The sequence below is a fragment of the Apis dorsata genome, unplaced genomic scaffold, assembly GCF_000469605.1.
Source record: "Apis dorsata unplaced genomic scaffold, Apis dorsata 1.3 scaffold_381, whole genome shotgun sequence".
Lineage (NCBI taxonomy): Eukaryota > Metazoa > Arthropoda > Insecta > Hymenoptera > Apidae > Apis > Apis dorsata.
In genome coordinates, this window is record NW_006263643.1 from 351,795 (window position 1) to 370,356 (window position 18,562).

An 18,562-nucleotide genomic window follows, 5' to 3' on the forward strand; every position below is an offset into this window, starting at 1 on the left:
AATTTCTTTTGTTTTATCGTTAAATTCGATTTTTTTTTAATTCTTTGTCATTTTAACACGAGATCGATATGAAATGGTAAATTTTCTATAGAAAAGTTCAAAAGTTATTTGAATTTTGATGGTAATTCTTCTTAAAAAAGAAATTTGTCATCTTGAAGAAATTGATGAAATGATGAATTTTTGATGGAAATATTCAATACTATTTAAATATCGATGATAATTCTTGTTATAAAGAAATTTGTCATCTTCAAAAAATTGATAAAAAAAGAAATTTTTGATAGTAATTTTTTATATATAATTTTTGATATATAATTTTTTTAAATTTAAATATATATATTATCATAAAAATGATGTAAGTAGATATTTTAAATTTTTGAGTTTTTAATTTTATACATTATATATAATATTTATATATAAAAATATTCAATGAATTTTAAATAATTTTATTTTATTTTATTTTTTTAATATAAAATTATTTAATACGTAAGACTTTTTGTTCTTTTTTTAGAGATAATAAATGATAACGCAAATTTATATTTTTAAAAAGTTATGTACGAAGTAAAATATGAATAAAAATGTTTCAATTTAAATATTTAATATATATATTACGCGTGTTCTACATATTTTTATATTTTTCATGCATTATTATCCATATCTATTAATATTCTATTATATGATTTTTTGTTCAATAATTGATACGTATATTCGTTCAATTTATTTATTTATTAATTTTTGTCTAGAAAATAGTTATTTATATTTCGTTTTCTATTTCTTTGCACAATAAATAATAATATTAATAATTTTTCGATAAATCATAAATTTTTATTGCACAATTAATACTAATTGTTTAAATTACAATTATTATTTATTTTTACTATTTTCGATTATGAATAATTTTTCATATCTTGTAATTAATTGGAAATTATTTAGATAAAATTTTTAAATAATAATTTATAATAACAATTGACATGCATAACATTGTATAATATGAGAAATATTAATTTTTAAATTAATATTATATTGTAATTTATCATGAATTAATAGCTTAAGTTGATAAACTAGACTTGTCTTTCACCTAGTTTTTTTAATCAACGTCAAATTGAGCTTGTAATAATGGTTACGTCACAAGTATTCCACTGTGCCGGTTGAGGATTAAATAGCAGAATCGATGTACAGTATCGTCCGTAATTATTTGAACGATTTCATTCGAGGAAATAAAAAGAGGAATGGAAAAAAAAGAATATTTTTTAAAATATAAAAATATTATAATAGATAAATCTTTTTAAAAAATTTTTAAATATTAAAGAATATATTCATAAAAGAAATTTAATTTTAAAAGAAATTCATTATTTTTAGATCGGATCGAATTTTGAATTTCGGATAATCGATGTTCTATTATACAAGTTTTTGTTTTTTTATTTTCATTTATATATTTTTAGCACATATTTTTTATATTTTAAATATTAATGAACCTTTGAAAAATATATATACACGAAGTATTCAATCAATATAAATCACATTTTCTAAAAATATATAATTCAAAAATCTCTTTATTATTTAACCTTTTAATTGGCAAATCAATTAAATAATTATTTCAATAGTTTAACAGTGATTTCATTGATTTGTTAACTAACTATTTAAACAATGAAAAAATTCTTGAATTAGTGATGAATTTTCAGAGAATGCAAATTACATTTGGTTTTCCATACTTCGCGTGTTGTTTCGCAAAATTGAAAAAGAATAACAGAGGGCACGATGAGCGTACACGTAAATGTATGTGTATTCGTCGAATACACAAAAATATGCGTTCTCTCTTGGTTAAAAATTAACTTTTAAAATTAACAAATGATACATGATTACTGCTCAATCCTCAGTTTCTTTTTTTTTCTTTAAAAAAATGTAGGATTTACATGATAAAGCGAAAATGAAGCTAATTCGTATAATTGAAATCGCTAGAAATACGTTGACATCTAAAAATGTCAGATTAGATTGTAATGAACTTGTGTGTAAAATGAACATGAAAGAGAAAAAAATTCCAATTCGTTTTCCATTTAGAATTCAATAACAGACTGGAATTAAGCAAACTACGTTTCAAATTGAAACGGGGAATAACGAATTTGAAATAGCGTTTTCTTCTTTCGTTTTCAATAATGTTTGTTGCAATTAACCGAAATATCGATCTGTTTCGTTCGAGATAATAACGATTTTTTTTTTTTAAATAAAACATTGTCGTTTCATCGTTTTTTCATTTTCAGTATTTCGATCATCTTCAATTTCGCATAAATATTTTTCAACAAATGTAAATAATCACGAAGTTATCGAGAAATTTTTCTTTTGTCATTTTAATTGGATATAAAATTACTTGTCAATATTAAACATGTTTCAAGAAGTAAAATTTGTAAATGTGAATAAGAAAGAATTTAAATTATATTATATTTATTATATTAAATTATATTATAATTATATAACTTTCAAATTAATATAAAAATTTCAATATTACTATTATAAAATACTAGTTGGACACAAAAATATTTTCTATATATCAAATTACATATCAATAAAAAAAATAATTCAGAATTTATTTATAATAATAAATAATATTTACTATTTTTTATACACTAATATTTCAATAATTTATAATAAATATAAAATATGTATAAAGTTTTCAATGTATGAAATTATTAGACAGAAAAATCGTATGATAACGAATATTGATAACTACATGCATTAATAAACAATTTAAAATTTATAAAATCGACATAAAGAATAAAAATTGGTTTCATGCATTTATCAAAATACAAGGAATAAAAGGAAAAAAGAAAGAATCCTGAAGGTACGAATATAAAGTTCACCAAATTCCATCCTCAATCTTCGACTCACGATGTTAAACCGGAAATGGAGCACCGAGGAGAGGTCGAATTTCTTTTTTCGCCTTGGCTATCCATGACCCGAGTCAATAATAAATCGGTTAGCACGTGTGCCAAGAAGATGCCACCACTCTCTCACGAGTTTATTTTGTTTTCGACATGGATACGTTTCCTCAATAAGTTACCATAAAATATTACACAATATAATAACGTAGGAAAACATACAGAAAAAAAAAAAAAAAATGGAAAAGAAAAAAATAAAGAAATCTAATAATAAATTTAAATTTGTTCTTAAAACTTCTGAAAGAATCCATTCACTACTTCTCATCATTTTGCTATATATTTATTCGTACAATACTATACCATATTATACCAAATTATATTGTTCCATTACAGACTATATTATATTATATCAAACCATAGCATATGAAACTATTCCACGCTATATTATGTACAAAGTACCATACCAAGCCATATCTATATAATATTTTACATCATCCTATAAAATGCTATATTACATCTATTATACATACCTATTATATGCTATATACTGTCATATTATTTAATATGGAATTTCATATTAAACTATTTCACGTTGAATCATATTATACCATATCACTATATTATATTATATTAAGCTACATCATCTTATACTAAATCATACCAATATATACGTATCACATACTACGTACCATACTTTATGCTATTATACCATACTATACACATCAAAATGAACTATTTTATGATATATTACATCGTATATATTATATGCACATACAATATAATATCATACCATAATATATCATATCGTACTAAACTATTCTATTATACCATTAAACCATTATATATAAAATATATAATATATAATATATATAAAAAATATAAAATATATATAAATATAAATCACTATATATAAAATATATATAAATATATTTTACTATATAATATTTATTATATTATATTATATAATTATACACTATATTACTACTATATATTAAACAACCAATATTATAAATAATATTATATTATTCAATATTCGTGTTATATTATTATATTACTCAATATTCGTGTTTTTCCCTACTTTCGACCGTGGATAACCGTGAAAATATCTTCGAATGAACGAGTTCCTCTTCGGTACATTCAATCCTCTCCACTCGAGCCGCGATATTATCCACCGGAACACGGGCGAGGAAACGCGAAAGGACTCTCGTTTACAAGTGACGATCCTGGTTTTATTGCCGCCGAAACCACGAGGAGAACAAATGCAGCGGACGAGATAAGCAATTCCGATCTTCTATCCCCAGCCTCTCGACAGGTAAGCGATTTTTTTTAAGGGAATTTCGGAAGAGGTCTTGTACTCGGCCCTATTTTATATAATGATTTTGTAATTTCAAGATTGAATGAAGTTTGGAAATTTTGGAATTGTAAATCGGTTATATTTGAACTTGTTTCTTGAAACTGTGAAGATTTTAATGGGAATAGAAAAGTTGGTTTGAAGTTGTTTTATGATTTTATTGTGCGTAGATGAATTGGATCTTTCGAGATATTTTATTGAATTTTTTGAAGTACGAAAGTATAGTTTTTCATTTATAAAAAATTTTAATTGAAAAAATTTGTTATTAGAATTATAAAATTCTAAATTGCGTATTTAATTTCGTTAAAATATTAATAATTTTAATAAATGGATTTAGAGGGAAAAATTGCAAATTTTTTATTGGAAATAATCAATGATTAGTTTAAATTATTAAGAAAATTTGTTTAGTATTTTAAAATTGCAAATTTAAAAGTTGTGTAATATTAAATTTCGAAGTATTTAGATTTTTAATCAAGTTTAATCGAACTTTCAAAGCCTAAATTTGCAAATCGTTTAGTTTTTTCAAGATACTAAAAATTTTAGTAAATTTTTTTAAAATTTGATCCATTAATAAGTTAATTCTCCAGAAACAGAATTTTATTAAATCTTGTAGAATTATAATTGTAATTGTTAAATGTATAACTAGTACTTCATCAAATTGGTTTTTTTCGAGTAGTACAGATTTTATTGGAATTCGCAGAGAATTTTGTTGAAGTGATGAATTGTGTATTGTTACTCTGGTTTTCTTTCAGAGAATGAAAAATTAAATCCTGTAGAATTCGAAGTTAAATTTGCAAATTGTAGATTGTTAAATTACTTTCTTTAAAAGAGGAAAAATTTGATTGAATCCTCTATTTGAAATTAAATTCGTAAATTATACCATTAAATAATGAAGAAAATTATATAAAACTCTTTATTAAGTTATAATAAAAAAATACTAAAAATATTATATTAAATATAGATATAAACATTTAAAAAAGTTGATAATAAGATTGATTTCAAAATTATGAAAAGAAACGAAAAATTGTAATTAAAAAGATGTTATTGGAATAATATTTCAAAAAAATAATATAGTAAAAAATTTTGTAAAATAACAAAACTAATTTGGAAAGTATCAACAGAAAATTCAGAGATACTCATAGAACTTAATTCTTAAAACTTTTAAAGAAATTAAATGCAATACAATGAATATAAAGATTCAGTAACAATTTTTTTCTTAAGAAATTTAATATGTGGAATTTAATGTATTCGTGGAAGATTTCAAATATAAAAATTGGTTCAAGTTTATTTATTAAGACAAAAGTAATTTAAATTTCTAGATAAAACGGAACTTATTCTTCGTTTCGTTGAAATTTTTTAATAAAACCTCATACTTGATATAATTTATGAAACTTTATTTAGAGTAAAGAATATTACAAACTAGGTATGTAGATATCAAAAAATTAAAATAATTTCAAGCAATCAAAAAAAAAATCAAAGATTCGCAAAACAAGACTATGAAAAATTTAATATAACTTAATGAAACTTTATTCAAAATAAAGTAAAAGCAATGAACAACTATTAAAATATCAAAAAATAATCTACAAATAAATCGATCTTGAAGCAATAAAAAAAAAATAATAAAAAATTCACATCAAGAACAACAGAGTCTAATTTAATAAATCTAACTATAATGAAATTTTAAAATAAAATAAATGAATTATATTTTGATACAAAATATTAAAGAATAATCTATAGATACCAAATCAAAAAAGAAAAATTCACATTGAGAACATTATATCTCACAGTTTAACATAATTTATAATCAAAATAAAAGAAATGAATAATTATTATAAAATAAAATATCAGAAAATAATTTACAAATATAAAACTGATTTTGAAATAATCAAAAAAAAAAATAAAAAAAAAAATAAAAAATTCACATGGAGAATTTATTCAGTTTATATATATTATTTCAGAATTTAACTAATCTAACGTAAATTATAATGAAAATTTATTTAAAATAAAGTAGCAATGAACAACTATAAAACACGCAGATAAACAATAATCTACAGATATGAAATTAATCTCAAAGCAAGAAGAAGTATAAAAAAGTATAAAGAAGTATATAAGGAAGTATAAAGAAACCTTAATCAAAATAAGTTAAAAGCAATGAACAAAGTCATAAAGTATCAAAGAATAGTCTACAAATACGAAACCGATTTCGAAGCAATCAAAAGAAGCCTGAAATGGTGACAGAATCTCTAACTTATAAAGAAACCTTAATCAAAATAAGTTAAAAGCAATGAACAAAGTCATAAAATATCAAAGAATAATTTACAAATACGAAACCGATTTCGAACCAATCAAAAGAAACCCTCCCTCCAAAAAAAAGAAAAAAATCAAAAACATCATTCTAGGCGATAGAGTTCTAACTTACAACGAAACCTTAATCAAAATAAGGCAAAACCAACGAACAACTGTATAAAATATCAAAGAATAATTTACAGACACGAAATCTCGATCTCGAAATCGAAAAAAAGTTCCAATCATTCGAAGCAACGAACAACTAATCATAAAATACCATAAAAAAAAAAAATATCAAAGAACAATTTTCAAATTGTGAAGCAATCGAAAAAGGCCAAAAAAAAAAAAAAAAAAAATCCGCAACGTAATCACGCATCTCGAGGAGTCTCGACTCGAGATGCGACTTCCGGGCACGGGACGAAGGCGTGAGAGGGGAAGGTGTCGTTCCTCGTAAATATCGATCTCGATAACTGTCGGAAAGGAAACAGCGCGAAGGGAAACGCAGTGCGAAAGGCGGATCGACGAACGACGCCCCACAGATTTACAATCTCGGTGTGAACGCGAGCCAAGACGACACTATTCCTCGTTGCCCAGGGGCTTCGACAATTACGATTTTTATTTTCGTGCCCGCCACTACTGCTAGAAGGAAGGTATTTTCGTCGGACTTGGATTACCATCCCAAAATAAGCGAGCGCCGTGCAGCCACGCAACCCGGTGTTGTAATTAGAGTGGACACCGATCGATGATTTCGCTTAATTGATCGAGTATCAAGAGTTTGTGCGTTATTCGTTTCGGAATTTCGGGTATGGCTCATAATAATATTCACTTTACGATGGGGAAAAAAAATTAGAATAAATTTCGTTGATAGGCTTATTTGTTTATTTCAGTTAGTTCATCGTTATTATCGATAGTTGGTAAACTGTATTAATAAAAAACTGTAGTTGGTAAACTGTAAGTTGATATACTGTATTAATATATTCGTAGAGATACGCTTTTGGAAAATAGATTCTGGAGGTTAAAATGTTGATTGTGTTATCGACTTTGAAATAATTTAATTTTTTCAGAGATATTGATACAGTTAGTGCTTAGTTTCATTTTAAAATTAAAATTAATCGGAATAAAAGAAAAAATTAAAATTTGTTGAAGAATTTTTTAATAATATTAATAATATTTAAGAATTATTGTTGTTGAAAATATTGTAATGGTGTCTTTTGACATTTTATAATGTTCCTAAAGAGATTGAGTTTGAATGAAAATTTCTATCTCACTTTATTTAATACAAATTTCAATTACTCACAACTAGATTGCCAAAATTTGTACAATTTATGGAAAATTTGAATGTACAAAAATCTACAAAAAATACATAAATACGAAATTTATAACATATTATTATGATATATAAAAATTTAAATTTTCATAAATATTTATATCTTACTTAAAATTTAATAAATAAGAACCAATATGTTTGTTTCAATTTCAAAAGATCTTTCAAATATTATTATCCTAGAATTATCTTTTACAATATAATTTTTTTTAACAATAATAACTTATAAGATTTCAAATCACATAATATTTATAATATATGGTTATAAATAAATAAAAAAAACCTAGATTACTATATTTTAAAAGATTAGCTTTTTTAAATATTTTTAAGATTTTTCTTTGTATCATGATAAACTTAACAAATAAATACACAAGATATATTAATGTACAACACTAAGCACGCGTGTATCTTATTGCACAGAAAGATACGCGTTTCTCGTTCATTTTTCCACAACAATTATCCTCACATTCCCGATTTATTTTTGTTAGAGATTCTTCTCTTCCACTTTGCATGAATTTCGTGAATTAAAATAATGGAACACCACGAAGAAAATCTCGACATTTTCATTTTCCAAATATTCGTACACCAGTAACTCCTAAATTCCATCTAACGAATATTCTTAGGTAGATGGAAGAGGGATATTTCGAAGGATCGCGAGATTCGTGTCCGAGAACGCTAATGACGATCTTTCGGACTGGTTTCTGGAATTCTGCACACGATCTGCACAGATCCGTCCGTCCTAGCATGCGAGCATGCTATGCAAGACATTGCTCACGCTCTTGATTTACGTTGGAATCCAAGCAAGAGAGCTGGACATAGAGATACATCTCAACGATGAAATATTAGATTGTCCCAAAAGTTCTTTTCGTTATTTGCATCGTAGTTCGAAAAATATATAGTCCTATTTGCTTTTCATTGATATTAACACGTTTATACACGCAACACCATATCTCTTTCATGGTGAACATTTATTAATTTTATCGTATTTAACGAAGACGATTACGCGTGCGCATTAAAAAGTATCGTATTTCTTTATTTTTTCCTAAATATTTTTTGTAAAATAAATTAATTAATTAATGTCACAAAATTATTCCTTTATAATTAGAATCGATAATCAAATTTGATTTCTCCATAAGAAAAAAAAAATTGGTTATTTCAATGATGTCATCTTTAAATGTCATCTTTATATATATATATATATTTTTTTTCACGCATCTAAGTAAAAATAATTTTGAAAAAATAAGTACTCTATCTTATTATTCTAGAAAAATGAATCTGTAAAAACACGACAGGCTAATATATTCCATATTTTTTATGATGATGACGAAAACAGTGTAAATAGTTAGGACGATGTTCCAACATGAAATAAGCGCGTCTGTTGCAGAAGTGAGCGTGAAGGATAGTGTTTTTGGAGTTGCATATGCATCGAAACACTTTGCTCGAACAATAAATTGAATCTCTTGTGTCGAGTGTTGGAAGACGAGCAAACGAAATTTGTAATCGAATATTATGATAGGGATAGAAAGACGTGACATTAAGGGAAAAGAATGAAAAATAAGAGCAAAATTCTTATGATTTTTATGATATTCATTGAACTTTTATTAAGATATTTGGAGTTTGATATCTATCAAAAAAAAGATCAGAAGAAAATAACTAAGAAATTGTTCTTTCTTGCAATTCATTTTTTCACGTTTTATAAATATTTGTTTATAATTAAATTTAATATGACGAATAATCGAGATTTCAACATATTAATCAAGATCTCACTATATACAGAATCATGGAAATATTTTGTGAAAAATAGCAATATGCAAATCAATTTTTTATTAATATTTTATTAATATTAAAAACATAAGAAGAAATTTCTAATATTTTCTACAATGATATTTGTTAAAATTTCAACAAATTTTTCAATAAAATTTCATTTGAAAATTATTTTCATTGATTTCATAAACTTATAATAATATAATATTTTCAGTAAGTAATGTTCCTTATATACAAAAATAATTTTGGATGAAAAAATTATATTGTAACTTATATTTAAATTATATTGTAAATTATATTATAAACGTAATATAATATTACAGCAAAAATATCGTTTAAAAGATTAATTAATTAATTAATATATATATTTAAAAGAAAATAAAGCATCAAAATTTCACAGCATTTCAAAAATTAATTTTACAAAAGTAACTTTTGTGTACATAAATTTAAATGATTAGGAACAAGCATTTTTCAGTATTAAAAAATAATTATACAATTTTAATTTATTCGTTCCATGCTCCTCAGATTTTTCCCTAAAAATCTTCCAATAGATATATGCCTATCTCCTTCTACACCTTTCTTATGGAAATTAGCAATTAAAGTTAAATCATAGTTCTCTAACGAAGATATTTGAAAGGAAATTAAAAATTAATGAAAATATTCATAGAAAATTATATTGACGATTAATTTTTTCCTTTGAATTTAAACTTTTTGATTATTAAATTAGAATTACGTATTTATTTTTCTTATTAATAATTTATTATCAAAAATTTTAAAAGAGGGACAAGAGAAAAGAAAATTAAAAATTCTATTTAAAGAACATTTTTCGAATTTAAGATCAAATTTCATTTTTAACCTATACTTTCTCTAATTTTCTAATTTTATAGAAAAATTTATTTATTTTCTAATATTAATTTCTCTAAAATATAAGCTTATTAATTTTTAAATTTACATATTATATTTGCTTTGCTTTTATTTCATTATAATTTTTTTTTTATCTATCTAATTCTAATTACCTACATGAAAATAAATTTTTATTCATATCACGATTAACAATATTAATAATACCATTAGCATTGATATATCTGAATCGATTTGATATCACAATTGTAACATCAATACAGACTTTACTGCGTAAACGTGGAGCAGAGTGACAAATGTGTGTTTTTGTGCAACATTATGCAACGTCTCTCTTTGATTTATCTTTACAACCTTGTCTCTCGTTAAATCACATTCTTGCGGAAAATCCATCGTTATGTTACATCCAATTACGCAATTGTGTGAATTAATCGATTTTCCTTATTCGTTAAATAATTAGAAATTAAATTAATAAATAATATATGTTTTAATAAATTTACATTTACATGTATATGTAAGTGATTAAAAAAAAAAAAACTCGACATTTGACTCCTTACGCGTATATTATCCGCTTATTACAATTAATCTGATTATCATATTCAATAATGCACGAATTAAATATGAGAAACAAGATTATATGTTATATAAGATAAAATAATCGTATAAAGAATTATGTAATAATATATTTAACAACTTGTAAAATAAAGAAAAAATATTTTTTAATGATTGTAACGACTCTTTATGTATGAATTAACGAAGAAAAAGAAAAAAAAAAGGAGAAAAATTGTTACATAATAATAACTGTATGGACAATTACATAATATTTACATAATAGGAAAATATTATTGAGAAGATTCAAAATAATGATATGAAATGTCATACACTTTAAAAAATATTTATTGGATTATTATTTTATTTTACTTTATTACTTTACTTCCACATTTTTTTTTTTTTTTTTATTTTAATTCATTAAGTTATCACAGCTAAGACAAAATGTTGGTTACATAACTAACAGGATGTAGTCAAAAAACTAGGGTAACTGTCAATTGCTAATGATGAGTTTAATATCTTGTAGGCGTTTTATGAACAGTGTGTATATTCATTAGATAAATGAATAGAGTGTTTAATAAAATTAAGAATTAAAAAGTTGTGGTGAAACATAGGTTAAAAGAAAATCACAAAGAAATATATAGATGTCATGAATAAGTCCTGTTTATAATAGAATCTCCATTATTCGAATACTTTAATATCCGAACTGTACTATCTCTATTTCAATAAAGTAATCATACACATTAGAATAGTGGAAATAAAATTTAATTTGCAATTGATGTTGGACAAAACTTAAATTTAAATTATTCTATAGATTGTGACACTAGCTCATCCAAAACCTTTTTAAAAACTAAATTTTAAATAAATTTAACAACTAGAAAGATAGTGAAAAAAAAAGATAAGAAAATAGCAATGATAAAATAAGAATTCTATTTATAATATTTTTTTTAAAATACATATAATACAAATAAAAAGAAAGAAAGAAATTTAAATCAATTTCATTGTTCAATTTCAAGTATAATTAAAAGTATTTGAAAAGTATTTGAATTATAATTTATAAGAAAAATTGAATTAATATTTTGATTTGTTTGAGTTCAAGAATTTTTAAATATATTACAAATATATTATCATTAAAATAACAATTTTATCACTATGTGTATATGTATTTATATAAAAATGATCATAAAATATAGCATAAAATTAGCAAAAAGATAATATTTAAAAAAATAAACTCTTTACAAAATAATATTTGAAAATAAAAAATTATTTTTTAAATGTACAGTATTAATCGAAAGAGGTATTTATCGAATCAAATGAATTGTTTTAAAAAATTTTCATCAAAAATATTCTTTTTTACTTTCGATTTCTAAAGAATTCGAATATTTTTATAACAACGTTATTTCTCTTTTATTTTACTTCAAATATTTAAACAATCAAATATCAAATAAATTTATATCAAATAAAAAATGTTTAATATCTATTATAATATTTTTGAAAAATTGATTCTAAAGAACAAATACAAATGTTGATATATAAAAATATAAATTGAAGTTTATTGAGTTAACAAATAATTAAAATTTACATTATATGAACTTCGAGACAGAGTGACGAAGACAATGATTTCATTCTGTCTTCCTCCAACTTTAACGGAAAACTGAACTGTTTATAACTTAATAAATAAGTTTCAACCGATATTTTTGTATATCAAATTTCGTGTTTGTTTTGGCCTGTAGAGTCTACCCTCCAAAGATGTTCTATGAATATACATGTTATAGGATATTTTCACGTGTATAATGTTAATATATTCGTGAAAAACTTTTGGAAGGTCGATTCTAAAGGCCAAAACAAACACAAAAGTTGATCTGCAAAAATGTCGGTTAACGCTTATTTATAAAGTTACGAGCAATTGATGTTTGCGTTGAATGGAACGAGACAGAGCGAGAGCGAGATCCGTTGATATGACGAAGACATACGAATTATAACTTAAATATTTTCTCTTTCTTCCAGGATCGAGCTTTCATAGATGCCCTACGAATACATTAATCTTTTACAAGTATTCTCTCAAGCTTAAGAAGCAACTTAGAAGCTCAAATGAAAGATATATTTCTACATGAATCGAAAAAAAAAGAATAACCATTTTTATAAAAATTTTGTTACTAATGAAATATATATTAAAATTTCGTTCAACTTGATTTAATTTCATTTAATTCATTTTACACATATATATAATATTTGATGTAAAACATGCATAAAATATTACAATTTCTAGATATGAAATGTAGAAATCAAAATTATATCGATCGATTTCGAATACTTTTGAGATTCTACTAATTCGCGTTTCAGGGAAAGTGTTACAAGTTGAATAGAATCAAATATTAAATAATTATTAATTGATAACGATAATTTTGCTTACCTTGCCTTGCATAATCAGACGAATGGTCAGAGTGACCGAGGGGTCATCGTTCAAAACTGGTTTCGAATCCATACTGTCCATAACGGAGTCACAGATTCCTGTGGTTCAGAGAGAGAGAGAAAGAGAGATAGATAGAGAGAGAAAGATCTTCTTGAGATTTGAAGGGGGAGGGGAAGGATAAGAGGCAGGATAAGGTGGGCAGGGGAAAGGTTAGGCGAGTGATTTTAGTTGGAGGGGTTTGTGGGATGTGCTTTTCAATCGCTCCCAGGTGTGTTCAGTCCTTGCACTGTAATCAAACAATATGCACAAAAATTATTCGATCGTTAATTGTTGAGATAAGGAAGGGAAATTTTCTACGTCGATTTTCGAAATTTTGTTGAAATTTTGTTCAACTTTCGATTTGTGACAATATTTAAATAATTTGTGATTGTGAAGTGTGAATCGATAGAAGATGATGAAGATGATGAAGGTATAAAGTTTGGAATCTTATATTGAATAAAAGAAACTTGAATTTTTATATATTTGACATAATTTTATAATTGCTGTGCCAGGTTGATATCGATTAATATTGTATACATTTATAATATATTTTGTTATATTACAATCTGAAAAGTGATTTTTAGCATTCGATGCTTTTCTGCAATTGCAATGAATTATAATTTTTATTTTTCGCAATCAAAGGAGAGTTAATAGAGAGTTAGAAAATTCTTCTGTTAAAGAAGAATCTTTTATTAAATTAAATTACAATTCTGAATTTTGATAAATTCTCGATTGACAATAATTTATCGCACGATTGATGCGTTTATCAATTTAATAATATTTCTTGCAAAAAAAAAAAAAAAACAAATAGAATTCATTACTTTGATATAGTTATTAGGAAAAAAAGAAGAAGAAAAGAATCGAATAAACGTGGCCAATAATCGATCGAGTCTATTATACTTTTATATTACAAAATATTGTTCGAGGTTACATACGTATTTACTTTATTGCTTTCTGATTGCGTTCATCCACGAGGCAATAACTATCAAAGCAACTGTTTTTAAATCCGTCTTGTTGAATATGTATACCGATAGAAAAGGTACAAAGAGGGAGAAATTTATATAACCACAAAAGAAACGAGGAATCAGATGTAAAGATTTTTTCCAATTATTCAAATAGCACTGGAGGAGAAGTAGTGTCACTGTGTGCCTGGCTCCTCTACTATCCCATTATCTTTGTTTATCTGAATGCAAACATTAATTCAACTGCATATCGAAGTATATAAAGTAATCATGCAATAAACCGCCGGGTACTTAAAAAATAATTTGACGTTTCTACGATTCTCTTTGTATAATTGGTAAAAATTTACAAACGATTGTGCAACGATTATGTGTCTTCTTTATAAAAAATATTTATTTGTTGAATATCGAGAAATTGTATTCATCCCCTCGCCTCCTTATTATTTATAACTTTATTTTTTTTTTTTTAAGAAAATATTATAGTATAGACTTGGTTGAGAATCACAAGTCAAGATTAAATTAAATATGAATTTCTCAAAATTACTGTGATTTTCAATATAATTATAATATTGTAAGTTCGTATACGATTTCAATTCGTTCAAAAAATGAGTTTTGTTGAAACATAAACTTTTTACCAATCAGAATTCATTAATATTAATTTTGATAAATATCAATATTAACCTACGAACTTAGAATCAAAATCATTAATCAATTCTGACTGGTGAAATTTATTATTCTTGCGATTAATATTGAACTATCGATTAACGTTGCTGTCAAAATTGGCGAATTCGATCGTGTCACTAACACTATATCGTCTACTAACATTCTTGTCCAAATTAGTATCGGTGAATTCGATCGTTATACTTGCAATTAATTAATATTGTCGTCGGTTAGCCCTTGTCCGTCAAAATTAGCAATTGACCAATCACGATTGGCGAATTCGGTCATAATTCTTGCGATTAATATTGTCGTCGGTTAATATTGTCATCGGCTATCATTGCTGCCCGAATTAGTGTTGGTGAATTCAATCATTGTTCTTGCAATTAATACTGAATATTGGTTATTAGACTGCTGTCGATCAAGATTGATGTTGATGGATTCGGTCATTATTCAATTAATATTGTTGTCTATTAGTATCGATTAAAATTGGTGTTGGCGAAGTTTATCTCATTCATCAAGAGACTCCAAAAAATGTATTCAAGCTGATTTTCTATTTTTCTATTATACGTATTTTGTTAATATATGCTAAAAAATATGCAAAAAATAAAGAAATTGATAATCGATTTTTAAAAAATTTCATTGATTAAAAATGACTACTAGATAATATAGAGCAGAATTCTATGTGAATTTTATTTACATGAAATTTTATTATGTGTCTGAATTTTAGTTGAACTCTTATCGTTTTAAAGTTTTGGAGTTTACTATATAACTGAAATAATTTGATTTGAATTATTGAAATAAAAATGTATTTTTGTGCAAAGAAAAAAAATGTATTTTATGTGTATTTTGAAATTAATATTGAAAATTTTAAAAGTTGAAAAATTTGTTAATTGAGATAAGAAAAACTATAAAATGTACAAGAATATATATATTCAATATTGAAAATAAATAAAATTAAATATTTTTAATAAAAACGACAAAGCCATATTAAAGAAATAAATTATATTTCTTTGTACATTATGATTAGAATCGAACTTCAAAGTGAAATAAGAAATAATAATATACTTGATTATTTATATATACGATAATATATCATGATTTTCCAGCATTAAAGATTTTTAAATTATAGATTATAACAAATGCGTCATTCAATTAATTAATTATTTATTCAATAATATATCACGTGTTATGGAATATTATGATCATTAATGAATATTATGAATATTGACACTTAATCATAAGTTATATAAGATATACAATAAAATTTTTCTATAATCAAAGCTTTACATTTATACAAAAATACTTCTGATCGATGCAAACATAACTATAAAACTAACATTAAAATCTTTCATCATATTTTCTTAATCAAGATAAGATAAACAATTTCAAGATAACTAATCCCTTGTATTTTGGTTGTTAAAATTATTTTTAAAAACAAGTATGGCTAAGATAATTCTGCATCTATGATATCATAGATGAAAGATCAGATTTGAATGAAATTTACAATTAATAATTAATAAATATTAATATTTCAATCAATATCGTGTTTTTTATTTGATCAAGTGAATATTTTGAGACAAGATAAATAATTTTTAAGGAAAAATAATAAATTAAAGAATCGATTATTTCAGGAGATAATGTTTATTTTTAGTTGAAAATTTAATCATGAAATAATTAAATTCGGAATAAATATTAAAAAATAAATATAGAAAACATATAGAAAAGTATAGAAAACATATAGAAAATTTCTTTCATAAGAAACTTTTTCCCCAAGTTATTATAATTAATTTGAATCGACACAGCGAACCTTGCTAATTAAAATTTATACAGTAGACACTTTCATAAACGAATTTCACGAGGAATACCAGTTATTCAGATTAACTAATTAAATTTAAACTTTTGTTCAATATAATAATATCGGTTGATGTACGTTTTGTCACAAAAGGATGTGGCTACGTTAAAATATATTTCGTACGTTTTGTAAAAAAAAATTTTATATCGATAAAGAGAAATAAATTTCAAATTTATTTTTAATATGGTTTAATAATGATTTGAAAGTAAAATGGATAAAAAATTGCACAAAAAATTCGATAAAAAAAATATTAAGTTTTTCTTTATGAGAAGTATAATGGTAATATATTATTACTAGAACCGTAAACTAGCACAATGATATCATTAGTAATACATTATATTGTTATCAAATTATTATACTATTAATAATTTTTTTGTAAAATTTTCAAATTAAAAAAATGTTTACCTAACAAAATCATTAGAATTAGAAAAGGAAAGAAAGTAAGATAAAAATAAAAATAATTTCAATCAATTAATATAGTGATTCAAAGAGAAATTATATATCCAAATAAACTAACACATAATTGTTTAAAAATAATATTTACTTAAATAAAAATATACCATTTGAATCTGAAGTATACATCATCATCTGAAGCATACGTACATATTTAATAATTTTTTACAATTTAAAAATTAACATTGAATACACGTTTTACTGTAAAACATGATAATAGTTTTTTTAATATTTATTATTATTATATTATAACATGTTAAATAATATTTGTAAATAAAAATGATATATTATACATTTAAAAAGTCATTGTCCGAAAAACAATATTTAAACATTGGAAAAAAAATTTCTGAGAAACTATGACAAACAGAGACATAAAACAATATAATTCCATTGATTCTGCGCCGACAAGGGTATCCATAACAGACGAAGAACAAACATATTTTAGCTGGAACGAGCATTCCAAGCCTCTCAGAAATAAAGGAAACAGAATTGCCGGACAAATCTTACATGATTTCAACGACTTGACAAATCAAGGAGACCAAGAGCATCTCTCTCTCCAAACATATTTCCAAATTTTTTTCAATAGTTTTCCTAAATTATCATCTGAATTCCTTGAATTTTTATGAAAATCGTACAGAATTCCAATGATCAGATAATAATTTTGAATATTGAAATAAACATAATCATATATAATATGATATATATATATAATATCAAAATTGAGTAAAAGATATTAAATATTAGAAAATTTAAATATTTCCATAAGCAAATAATATTTAAATTCAAGTGGATAAATACTATTTATTATTTACATACAATTCGATGTAAATAAAATATAAGCATTGAAGAAAATTATGTATGATATTATATATTCATAGAATACCTTTGGAGGACCGATTCTAAAAGTCAAAATAAATACAAAAATATCAGTTAAAGTTTATTTATTAGAATTATAAGAAATTTGCGTTATATGAAAAGAGATAGATCTGCATCTTGTTTAATGCAAACGGAAATGTTTAAACCATATTAAAATCAATGTAAAAAATATTATTAAATATTTTTCAAAAATAATGTAAATAATATTTAAATAATATTTAATAAAAATTTGAACTTTTTAAATATATTCAATTATCCTGTTTGAAATTCTGAAATTTAAATTGAAATTTAAAAAAAAAAAAAAAAAA

General features: G+C 23.8%; 1 protein-coding gene across 4 annotated transcripts in view; it reads right to left on the bottom strand.

Annotated features, from left to right (window-relative positions):
* Positions 1-18,562, bottom strand: part of LOC102678545 (poly(rC)-binding protein 2) — a 247,919-nt gene that overhangs the window by 85,625 nt on the left and 143,732 nt on the right. For 3 of the 4 annotated variants that reach the window (XM_006618881.2, XM_006618877.2, XM_006618876.2), the window contains one exon: positions 13,416-13,701. In XM_006618881.2, coding sequence (XP_006618944.1) covers positions 13,416-13,496 — 81 coding nt within the window. In that variant the 5' untranslated portion in view covers positions 13,497-13,701. Of the gene's footprint in view, positions 1-13,415; positions 13,702-14,389; positions 14,565-18,562 lie in introns of those variants that run through there. The other variant, XM_031512028.1, reaches the window with a different exon arrangement.